We start from the raw sequence: 12256 nt of genomic DNA, 5'->3' as shown, positions 1-12256 counted from the left end.
TTTTCTTTGTATATAACTAAAGTACCGTATTCCTACTTGACTCCTCGGATAAAATCATACAGTGCGTCGAATTGTCCCTGACAACGATCTTTTCAAATGCTTCAGGATTCTTAGATAATAAAATTTGCAATTCATTAGATGAAGAGGATAAGTTTTATGGTCAAATGAATGAACGCTACAATCTTTCTTTTTTTTTTCTTTTTTTTTGAGAATTAACAAATTCTCTTTGCGTATTGGATTAGCACTAATATTTTTCAACTAAAAAAAACTAAGATTAATATGGTTGACATTATTCTTTGACAGGATTGCGCATAGAAAGATGGTTTACTACCGAGATTGAATAATTACAGACTAATAATAAGAGCATTCACATACAATTGTTCGAAAGAAACAGGAATTTCAGTCGTTTAAAAATGAGGCGATGTGAAAAAGCCAGTCTTCTTCAAGTTTCTAAAAGGAAATATCACATTAAAGACACCAAACCACCATAAATATATGGATTTCAGATCACCTTTTCCCCTTTACAGGAGTGTTATTGGGAGAATCCGTGCAAGATGCGTGACAATTCCAATAATCGCTACCAAGAGCAAACAATTTTAAATCATGATTAATTCTTCAAAAATTCAAAAATAAACTATGTTGATCTTTTTACCTTGCAATGTTGAGGAGTTTTTCCATGACCTAAAAATAAAACAAATGTAAATAGGAGAAATTGAAGAACATAATATTATTATATCAAATTATGTGCCATATTATGTTACATGCAGGTAAATAGTAGACGCAATGGTGATGAAAGCTCAAAACTCACCATTTGCTGTTCTTTCATGTCCTGAAGTTTCTTAAGCCCATCGTCGATTTGAGAGCGCGAATGGCCAATTATCATAGGAGCAAAACATTTTGCAATATTTATAGTCGATAAACGACTACGTTGGTTCTCCACCACTCTGGTAAAAAAAAAAAGAACGAATGTAAAGCAGATTTCTCCGGAAAAATGTAGAATGTTATCACCGTTGAAAGTGGAGTATTAGATAAGCCAGGGTGTCACGGTTAGGCCGAGGCAGTTCAGGAATGAGAGAACAAACAGCTGTCTAGTCAAAATATAAATTAAATGATACGTACAGTAATTTAATAATCTCCGGAATGAATTGTTAATCATACTTGAACGTCGATTTCTTCTTGAACGTATGCCAATTTAATGAACGATTCCCTAGCAGTGTACGTAACCAGAGGCTCTTTGAGAGACTGGAGGAAGGATCGAACAACGTTTGTAATAACGGGAGTATTTATGCTGGACATCTCTCCCGATCGTATTTTACCCCGAAGAAGTTGTTCCTTGACGTAAACTAGTGTTAACCAAATGGCAGTTGAAAATAAAATTTGAAGTTCAATTACTTTTAATGCAATGATTTCTTTTTCAGGGGCGATTGCGCGGTAGTCTAGGCACTCCAATCCTCGTACTTCGATCTCTTCCACGCAATGGATAATAAGGGAAGGGATCATGGGCGTGGTCTTGGGTGAATAGTCGGCGATCGAGCCGACAAAACGAGTGGGCGTCCGACAAGTAGGAACACATGGGATCGGCATAGAAGATTTGCATTCAACCTAGATTTTGTTTTTAATTTAAAAAGTATCCTTTTACTTTGGCACCCATAAGAATAAATTTATTTCAAAAATATTTATTTACGTGGCAAGTTCCTAGACAGTCGGAACACTTCAAGGCAGTCTTTCCGAATCGGATCCTATTTAACCAATAACAGAATCATTAATAGACAAGGCAAAAATTAATTGAAAGCAACATTATCAAATGATTTGTTCTGTTGCAATATTGGGGAGTACCTATTTCTACAAGGAATACAGGTTTCTTGCTTAAGTATAACCTATAAAACAAATTATTGAAATTATTTTTATTTCATTGATACTAAAAATCTATTTAACCTTGCTGGAAAACATGTGCGGCCGTAAAACTTTTTTCGTGGCCGAAACGCTTCTTTTGTCATTTCCTTAAAATAATTAGTAAACCGATAAAAATTTCAAAAATCTTAAAATTTTAGTCATACAGTTTGAAAAACGATAACACTATCGTACCTTGATTGCACATATTAAACTGATTGGACGTCGGTGACGCAAATTCCCCCGGGAAATCCATGCTGATTTTGCGCGTAGTTTGAGGAGGAATTGAAAACAACTCGGGAGGTGCAATCGTATTGGAAATCGCTATCGACCGGCTCTTTAGAATAAAATAAAACTGACTCTTCCAATGACATTGAAAATCAAAAAAGTTTTACTTACTGCTGGATGAGGACGTTTGTTATTCCCATCTCGGGCGTTCACAGTCTCGTTCAGGGCTCTACCCCTGAACTTACGGACAGAACGGACGACAGAAAGTTCCAAGTCTTCGTCCGTCTTCTCGCTCGTAATATCCAGCGACGAAAGTATCGACTGAGTACTGCTCTCTATTTCATCACTTGTTGAATCGATCAAGTGATTGCCAGGCGATTCCAAATCGCATCGTGAATAAGACTCGATCGAACTGATGGAAACTAGTCTGTCACGTGTCTCCTCAGTGATGTTTTGATCTGTTGTAACGATTTGTTTGACCATAATAAGTTTTCGTTCCTTTTGCAAACGAAAGGCAACAGTCAGTAGGTAGTCTTTTAAACGTCATTGTTTTTTTTTGTTTGTTTTTTTACCAAGTCTTTTTCCTCTTTTTGTAGTCGTTGACGAATAAGAATTTCGTTCTTCAGCAACTCGGTAACGTGGCGGACCTGCAGTTCTAACTTCTCTCTGTTGGCTCGAGCTTCGTTTAACTCCTTTAAGGCCGTCGAACACATTTCCTCGGTAGATAACCATTTCTTGCGGCAATCTTCTTGGTTGTTGGCAAATACTTCGAATTCTAGAAACCAAAATCCAAACAATTGATTGATTTCAACTGCAAGATTCCAACAACAGGATTTCGTATGCAAGGAATTGGATCATTTCGTGAAAACTTACCTCGAAGTGGGTCGTTGATCCAGAAGCTGAAACCACGACAAATGTCGTCAAACTGAGCCAACAAAGAAATTTTTTTGCTTGCCATTTTCCTCTTGGTCTTAGAGAAACCTGAATGATGTTTAGTCCGATAAATGACTGTATCCAGACGAATATTAATTAATTACACCTGAAAGTTTTCTTGTATGAGTTCCTGAGTCACGATAACCTGTTCAACCTTCAAAATATATACGCCAAAATCCCAGAGATGTTCGGTATGACACACGAAACCCAGGTGGGCGTTTTTATTGAGGTGCCAACAATATTTGTCCCTTTCCCCTTTTACATTATTCACTGCTGTGGGCGAATCGTTCAAGGTGTAACTAAACAATAATCCATCGACGGCATTGCGCTGACGTCATTGGAAGCCTTGGGCTACCACCGGATTTGAGTTTGATTTGAATGAAACCTGAATGGACTTTCTCGAGATTTAAAAATTTTTCGTTTAACCCGAAATAACAAAACAAAATTCTATTCAATTTGAATTGAGAATTTGAGATATTTATAAATGGAACTCCTCGAGAAGAACTCGTCCGGGTTCTCTGACGACGTGTACCCGATTTTTAACTTTGACGTGATCAAGAGAGAGACGGACGTGTTCCAGCCTCTGCTCATTCTTCGACGAGTCTTGCTGCCCATCCACATAATTTCCGTCGAATAAGAGGAATGCCAGTGCGTGTTCAGCCCAAAGCGGATGAGTTTGGCGACAGTCCATACCAGTGATAGAAGCTTCATGAGACATCCGCCCAATCTCGATTTAATCTCGATTTAAACGCAAAAAGTTTTGACATACAATAAGCTACAGGCCGCTTTGCCGGCCTTGTTAAGCAATTTTCTGAAACCAATAAGTTACGATACAAGATTTGTTTTACATTCTTATCTATGGAAAAATTGAATTTCCAACCATGTTGATTGATAGGCCTAATGCGATTTTCCATTTTCATATAGATTCTATCGATAAGAAGATTGTAGATTAATCAACATGTATATTTTTTAAATAGTACCTTTATTATTTAACCTTCAAATACACAACAAAAAGCTAATCTATCGTGTCGACCTTATTTATTGGTATAACAAATTTTAAGATATGGCGAAGTTCTTATTCCCATAAAAATTCCGCATTTTTCTGACCCACGTGATTAATTTTTCCTATTAAATAAAACAAATGAAAAGGCAAAACCAACATATTTTCTTTATCTGAAATTTATTAAAATCAACTGTCACAAGAGAGACAAGTATCAAAACACGGAAAAATGAACATGATTAGGCTATAATATATATGTAGCCGAATGAAAAAAGAGTGTAGAGTGGGTGGAACCTCCTCTTCGTCGAATGGAATTCCAACTTGGAAATTTACTTAAAAACTTTTTAAAACTTGGAATTCATATTTTTGCGTAAGACTCGAGAAGCCAAGCAACTTATTAGAGGCAGCGACAGAGCGTCGCTGATGAGGATTTGAAGGTTAAGATCGGAAATCCCCTGACGGGCGAGTTGATTTTGCCATTCCTGAAAGAGCATCAAGTGTCGAACTGCTGTCGTCCGGCTGGTCTATGTGGGCCCCGTATTCCAGCAGCAGCCGATATTGAGCAACGCTGCTGCGATTCATCATGGCCAGCAAGTGGAGAGGAGTTGCCCCGTGCAAGTCGGCCGCATTAGGATCGGCTCCGAGTTGAAGGATCAACTAGATCACGAACAGCTGCAAATCCTCGGCTGGATCGTCGGCCATGTCGTCATTTTCCATTTCGTCGCGATGATCTATAATCAGCTCAAAGTCCTCGTCGTCACTTTCGTCCGAAGACATCTCTCCGTCATTACCACACGACGGACATCCACTCACGTCACTGTCGTCATTGAAATCACTGCCGCTATCTTCATCCTCCTCCGAAGAAATGCCAACTTGACTCCAGTCAGCGGAGCTCCGGTTCAAGTCGCTATTCAAGTCGTCATTAAAGTTGTTGTCCTGGTCACTCCCAGTGTCACTCGTCACTGCCGTCAAGTTGCTTATTTCCAAGTCACTGCTCACGTCGCTATTCATGTCGAGGCCCAACTCGCTCCCGGAGTCGCTCTAAAAGTCTTGATTGAAGTCGAAGCCGAGAATTTCTTTATGGGGTAGCATCAAGCTATTTTTTTTTTAATTTTTCCGATCATGGGAAGGGTAGGTTTAAAATGGATCATTTTTTCCCCATAAAATGGAGAAACAAATCTGAAAATGAATTCCGTTGTTGAGCTTGTGAAGCTCTTCATTTCAGAGTTTTCCGCGTCTTCCTACCTTAACCCGTTCTGTAGTTATCCCCCCTCAAAGTACCCTAATTTGCATGGAGCTCTATAGAGTGTTCAACCCAAATTTAGGAATCCATTTTAAACCTACCCTTCCCTTGATCGGAAAAATAAATTTTTTTTTTAGCTTAATGCTACCCAAAATGGCTACGGCAAAAAAAAAATTTGTCGCAATCCGATGAAAATTGGATTTTTGGGAACGCCGAGAAAAAAAGCCTTTCCCCATTAGGTTCTCTCGCGCATTCCCAAACTTGAGGTAGGTACTGTATGTCCGGTTATTCACCATCGACCGTCGAAGATGCATGGCTGCCCTCCAGTACATGAGGCCGTTTTGCGGGGCTGGATGCGTTTCGTAAAAGTAAAAATTGACTGCACCCATCAGTTCCAGAATGTTGATCTTCTCCTGTCGGCCGTTGGGACTTGAGACGATGGAATCGATCTTTTGGGTGGGGATGGTTTGCTGATTCGAGCCCACTTTCATGGAAAGGAGAAAGGCGGCAATGTCCAACTCTCCGCAAACGATAGCCACGTATACAGTGCTGGAACGTCCAGGTATTCGACACCATTCCACATCATTCGTCCAATTTGCCCGATGGGAACGTCCAGTTTGCCAACCAATAATTTGACCATGTCCAAATTTCCCCGCTGAATGGCCACCAGTAGAGGGGTCTGTCCATGTTCGTTGTACTCTCTCAAAACGGTTGTCGTTAAAAAGGCGACAATGACTTGTCGATTGCACTTATACGATACACAGTCGTGAAAAAGACGCCAAATTTCTGGTTGAAAACCCAATATTTTTTTATCGAGTAGAGATAATAAGGAAGGAGTCGAAAAAAAAAACCCTCCGAAAGCTGCTCACGCCATTTTGTCCAACAAAAAGACGACAGTCTTTCTATCTGCATTTTGTGTGACCCCACTTCCACCTTCTCTTGCTTTACGAGGGGCGTTTTTCGTTTCCTTTCCTTAAGTTCTGTTGGCAAAAAAGGAGAACGAAGGCCAACATCATCCCCCGTACTCTTACTTCCCATTAGAAGGCGGTATGCTTCCGATCCCCTGTTCAATGTTCATCCCCCCTTTCGTCCTCTCCTACCCCATTCTTTTTTTTAAATAGCAGGTGTTCACCCGCCACCCACTTGACTATCAGTGGGAGAAACATGGCCACTATCCGTTGCATTCATTGCCCTCCTTTGCAATGAACGGAAATCCAAAGGTATGGGTCAAGCCGACCCCTAAGTGGCGCGTTGCAGTGTGAAGGGGTGCCGTGAACAGGAGATTTTTATTTGGCTCGGCCCATGGTGTTGCTCGCAGGACTTTTCGAGTTAATCGTGCCCGAGGGAAGAATAGGGATCTGGGCCCCTCTTTTTTTCATTCTTTCCTTTCCTCCCTTTTCTTCCCTCGGGCACGATTAACCCGAAAAGTCCTGCGAGCAACACCATGGGCCGAGCCAAATAAAAATCTCCTGTTCACGGCACCCCTTCACACTGCAACGCGACGCAAAGGGGTCGGCTTGACCCATACCTTTGGATCTTAATAAGGTCTATATTCAAAAATTAGGGAATAATGAAATGTACTGCTGCATAGTCAACACATAATTTTAATAGAAATATATGGGCTATAAACCATTTGATGTCTATGCTTCTTGCTTGTTATACAAGCGGCTTAGTTATACATTCGCATATCATTCATTTTCAAACTGAAACATTCGTTGGATTGGGTGGGGTTGATGGTGGGTGGGGTTGATGGGTTGTTTTCACACTCCAGCAAAAAAACTTTTCCCTTTGCTCTTGAAGGGGGTTAGTTGCTAAGAATCGACGGAAAATGTATACGGAAAGTTACCCGCGTTATTGCTTGTGTACCGATGAAAAAAGTCGCGTATTTTCATGACAAAAACACGTCGTGTGATATTTACGGACTCATCTGTCGTTTAAAAACACGACAATTGTCGGCCTTTACACGAATTTTTTTTAGAGAGTACGATTTGAAAAATTCGGTGGTCACTTCCGGTCTGTGAGTGTTGAGAGTTCCAATCAAATCCTCCCTGGAGCCTCTGGTTACAGCTTCAAAAAATGCCCCGCAGTCCACTTAAGTTATCAGCCGAGAATCCGTAGACGGAAGTGGATAAGCGATGGGTGGCGAGTAATGCTTTTGAACTCTTCTCAACACTCTTCTACATTTCTTGCTCATTCTTCCCGATGCCGTAAAATCGTCGGACAAGAATCTTCGCCAACAATCCTCCTCCTCCTCCTACAAATACGACTGTATCTCACAATATTGTCAACCAAATCAGCAGTGAAATCACTTGTTTTTTTTTTGCAGTGATTGTGTTTTTTCATTATTCGAATATTAATCAGGAGTTGTTATTATAGCAGAGAATAAAATTTTATTTGATAATCGTTTCAATTCCACATTCCTTCAGTCAATTCACGCCGATCGGTATAGTGTGCAATGAGCAATATGACGGATGGATGTTCTACGGGATACAAATCAGCAAAAGAAAATGATGCCAAGGTATTTAAACCACCCAAAAAAGAAAGGCAATTCATTTTATGGGGAAAACAAATGAAAAGAAGTGACAGAAAATTTTCTAGAAAAGATTATGTGTGTTCTAGACATTTTAAAGAAGAATTATGTAGGTTACACAGATGAGCTAGCCCCAAGCAAAAAATGTCGGAAACAAACAACCTCTCCATTATCAAACAATCCAGAAGGGAAACTTGATGGACGAACAACAACTGATGGTAACAGTGTTGAAGTTACTCTTGGTGGAGAGAACGGAATTGAACACACCCCTACAAGCACACGTACATAGTTTTTCTTTTTTCCAAGAAAATTTATGGTTTATTTTTATTTTTCCCGTAAAAGATGGTGAAATTTTGTTGATATCGTACGCAAAAGTAAGCCATAATTCACATCTCGGATGATATGAATAACACTTGAAAATGCTATTTCACCAGTATGCTGCATAAAAATCCGAACACAGCTCTTTTTCAAAAGCCCAGTTCAATGTATATTTTTTAATTTGAACTTTGAAGACTTCATATTATCTGAAGAATTAATTGTTTTAAAAAGTCCATTTCTTAGAATTAAGAAAAGAAATGCAAAAACATTTTTTTAAATAAAGAAAGAGACCAAGGTGTTCGGATTTTAATGCAGGATACTGTACGTCCATAGGACGTTTCAAAGTCGCCCGCTTCGTTTGGGCTGGACATCCAAGCCGGACGTCATTTTTTATTGTTTTGGACGTCGAAATGTCCTCTCCAATGGACGTCCAAACTGGTACTCCGTTTGGCGTCCGAAAATGAACGTCAAATGGATGATGAAACAAAGAAAATAAAAATGAGCGAAAAAAGATTCGACTTGTTCTAGCATCGAACCTTTCTCTCGCATCCCACTCTCCCACTCTACCCACTAGATCTTTGACTTTTACACTCATTTGATTATCTTATGTATTGACTTGACGAAGCAATACCATCAATATAAAATACTGATGCAACTCCATAATGCGTATGGAATAATTATGCAATACCCGGAAAGAACAATATAAAACAATAATTTCATATTTTTTTAAACTTATTTTATTGTTTATTCTATTAAATAATAAAAAACCGGTAAAAACTATAGAAACTAACCTATTAGCACATTTTGATAGGCTAACAATTGCTCGATTTCTATCGACTGATAGAAAAAAATTCATGATTTTGGCTAGGTATTTCTCGTGGATGTCCACTGGACGTCCAGTTTTGTCGTTAAATGAACGTACAAAACTGGACGTAAATGGGCGTTTAATTGGCGTTCCAACGAACGATTAATGAAACGTCCAAAATATGGTACAAGCTGACCATCTGATGGATATTCCTACTAGGACATCAAAAACAGAGGATCAAAATCGTCTGTTAGAAGGATGTCCGCAGCTGCCAGAAAACGGACGGACCTAGTTTGGATGGCCGGACGTTCTATGGACGTCCTATGGAAGACTTGTGCTAGTAGGGACAACTTCAGAAACAGGATGTGAAAATCTCGTCGAAACTAACATGAAGAAAACATCACTTCTGTTCTACAAATTGAAGAGAACATTGTTGTTCAAACAAATCCATTCAAGACAACTGTTGATCGACTAACTTCTAACACATCTCTCAATATTCTGGCAGAAGATGTATCTCATCTTATGAAGACAGTTGAAAATAACATCTTCACAATCAAGGAAGTACAAGTAAGAAACGTGTTGTTTGTGTCGTATTATCTTTTCATTATTATTTTTTAATGTTAATTTTTTGTTCATCGTTTTTAGTCCAAAGGTCAAATTGTTAGATTTACGGAATGCTGTATCTCACAAGCAGGATAAAAAAAACCCCTCTTTCTGGGTTAAGCAGATGAACAAAAACGCATCTATATCCAAATACATTTGAAAAGATGAAAGTCAAGTATGCAGTGCTGTGCAGATGCTGTCTAATTCAGTTGCCAATGGATTTCGGTATTTCAGAAGTATGCCGGAAATAACACAGGATTCCTTACAAGGTAGCATGTTATTTACTAATACTTGTCTTATTAGTTATTACTATGGTATTCATAACATCGTTTTCTATTTAAGGTACTGAAGGTACAGAGAAAATGGTTCTTAAATTGAGCAACGTATTTGATGTTATGAACGGCCATTCTAAGGTTAACGGTATGAGTTTGTCCAATGGGACTTGGAGGAATGGAAGAAAGGTAGTTTTCACATAATATTTGACAATTATTTACATGTACAATTGCACAACATTCATACCAATTAATTCTTTTACATTGCAGGTTTTAGAAACATTCCTGAAAGACCTATGGGAAACGGAGCTTGCATGTGATTTAACAGGCCTTTCTGCTTTTTGTTCGCAAACTACTCTGGAAGCATTAAGAATAACAACCCTAAGAACAATCGAACTCACTAATCATTTGTTGTCAAAAGAAATTAACTACGAATTTCTGAAAAAAATCAATAAATTGTAATTGAATTTACGTTATTACAAACTAGCATGGTGTATTTATTATTACTGGTACTACACTACTAGCATTTTATTATTACTAAACTAAAACACCCTTGTAAAACCACGATGCTTTATCCACAACGGTTAAACTTGGCGCCAGATTTCATGGCCACTAACACTAGAGAACCTAGCGACAGAAGTGAGAATGATTACCGAAAATTAGCACAGTTTTTTCCTCTCGCGTTTGCCCACCTCTCCTGATACATCGTGGTTAAACACACTTTTCGTGCCATGTCGAGAGTAGGCATGGTCGATAGTACTACTCAAGGCATAGTCTTATTGGGTAAAATGTGGCGTCACGTGACTTTTGGCAACTTCTATTGGGAGTTTGACTGTGTGCACTCTTATGGCGTTTTTACGTGGGCTTTTTTGACCGCTCCAAAAAACAGATGGAGCTACTTTTCGCCAAAATCCGTTCCAGTGGGCGCTAAAGTGGCGCCCAAAATTCTCGAGCGTCCAGTCGCGCCATTCCACTGGGACGGAATTCGCTCAAACTTGGAGCGAAAATCACAATCTGGATTATTTTTTCGACTACGAAGTCTAGGGCCGGAGTCAAGAAGCAAATCCAGATTCGACATTTTTTGCAGAAAGTAGAAGCAGACGATGTTGTTTTTCTTAACAGACGCTTGGACGCTTGGAACATCTGACATACTGTTCCACTGGTCGAGCAAAATAATTGTTCATTGTCAGATTTCGTGGCGCTCCAAGTGGGATTTTGAAGAATCCAGCTCCGAGCTTGGTAATTTTTAAAAGCACTCAGAAACGCCCCCGTGAAAACGACATTAACGAACCCCAGCTACGGCTACGAAGCACCGATTCACTCTGTGTGTCAAAAAGGGTAGACGGTGATATAGGATTGAAACGAAATAGGAGTGGTAGAAATAGGTCTACGTTTTAGGACTGGACAAATTAGGACTGGTCGAAATAGGGCTACTTTTGGCAACTGATTATTGCTAGTCCTATTTCTCCTTACGAGCAGTCCTATTTCTACCATTCAGTAGTCCTATTTCTACCTGTACTATTTCACCAGGTATTGGATCTGACATCCTTGTAGGATTTTCTTGAAATAGTTCAGCTTATAGATCCAGCACCCTTCATGTACCATTCAGCCGATGAAACCATGTTAATAATAGTCCTGCTCATTTTTCTTTTGTAACTTTTATATTTCAAAACTTTTTAAACTTTTTAAAAATTAGAAGCTTGAATGCAATCATAAAAATAAAGCCCATTTGTTAGAAATATCAATTTGGAATACAATTTAACGTTAATTTAGAAATAATATATTTCTGAGGGATTTTTCTCGCGCTTACTCTGGGACCCCCGGCTCTTCCCTAGCAAGACAAGTTTTCTGCTATTGGAAAACGATTAACACAGGGTTATAGATGGTTTCACATGCTAGAATTTCTACCTACAATACTTGGTAAATTGTTCGAGCGAGCAATGAACAATTCGTATTGTTAGGGGAATGGAGTGAAGACATTGGCTGTGTGCGACCTCTTTATTTCAGATGCTTCTCAGCAAACAATAAACATTAAAAGAAGGGGAAAGGTGAGAGATGGCGCTCAGATGGCCGTATCTACCACTTAAACACGTCAGAATTGGAGCATAACACGGCTGTGGATCTTAGGCCGGAAAAAATTATAAGGCGGGATTGGATGATCCTGATGAGCCACGGTCGAAATCGGATCTTTGGCTTCCACAATTGGATCTAGTGAAAAACAAAAAAACAAAAAAAAACAAAAGATGAATTAGTAGACCGTCGATAGTCGGAGGCGGAACCTAATTCAAGTTAACACGGGAATGAAATGGGTGGAATGGGTGGTAAGAAGACAGTCAATGTCTTCACTCCATTCCCCCAACAATACCAACTGTTCATCGCGAGCTAAAGCTCGCTCGAACAATTTACTAATTGTTGGTAAATTCGTTCGATATTA

The 12256-nt window shown here is 39.3% G+C and overlaps 2 protein-coding genes across 3 annotated transcripts; both read right to left on the bottom strand.

Annotated features, from left to right (window-relative positions):
* Positions 1-305: 305 nt before the first annotated feature.
* Positions 306-3313, bottom strand: LOC124320657 (rac GTPase-activating protein 1-like). Of its 2 annotated transcripts, XM_046783515.1 has the most exons (15): positions 3158-3313; positions 2992-3099; positions 2691-2893; positions 2290-2616; positions 2086-2227; positions 1936-2000; positions 1837-1877; positions 1685-1739; positions 1393-1602; positions 1159-1332; positions 1009-1088; positions 809-944; positions 653-681; positions 512-577; positions 306-450 (listed from the first exon to the last, which is right to left on the bottom strand). In XM_046783515.1, the coding sequence occupies exons 2-15, from the start codon at positions 3074-3076 to the stop codon at positions 408-410; spliced, it is 1656 nt and encodes a 551-aa protein (XP_046639471.1). In that variant the 5' UTR covers positions 3077-3099; positions 3158-3313; the 3' UTR covers positions 306-407. The 2 variants fall into 2 exon arrangements, with proteins under 2 accessions (XP_046639471.1, XP_046639470.1); XM_046783514.1 differs by having other exon boundaries at positions 2992-3313.
* Positions 3314-4708: 1395 nt separating this feature from the next.
* LOC124320840 (secreted acidic protein 2-like) lies at positions 4709-5062 on the bottom strand. Its single transcript, XM_046783745.1, has one exon. The coding sequence runs from the start codon at positions 5060-5062 to the stop codon at positions 4709-4711; it is 354 nt and encodes a 117-aa protein (XP_046639701.1).
* Positions 5063-12256: the final 7194 nt, after the last annotated feature.

The sequence above is a fragment of the Daphnia pulicaria genome, chromosome 1, assembly GCF_021234035.1.
Source record: "Daphnia pulicaria isolate SC F1-1A chromosome 1, SC_F0-13Bv2, whole genome shotgun sequence".
NCBI lineage: Eukaryota > Metazoa > Arthropoda > Branchiopoda > Diplostraca > Daphniidae > Daphnia > Daphnia pulicaria.
Note: the sequence above shows the minus strand (reverse complement) of the source record. Positions and strands in the feature narration are given on the sequence as shown.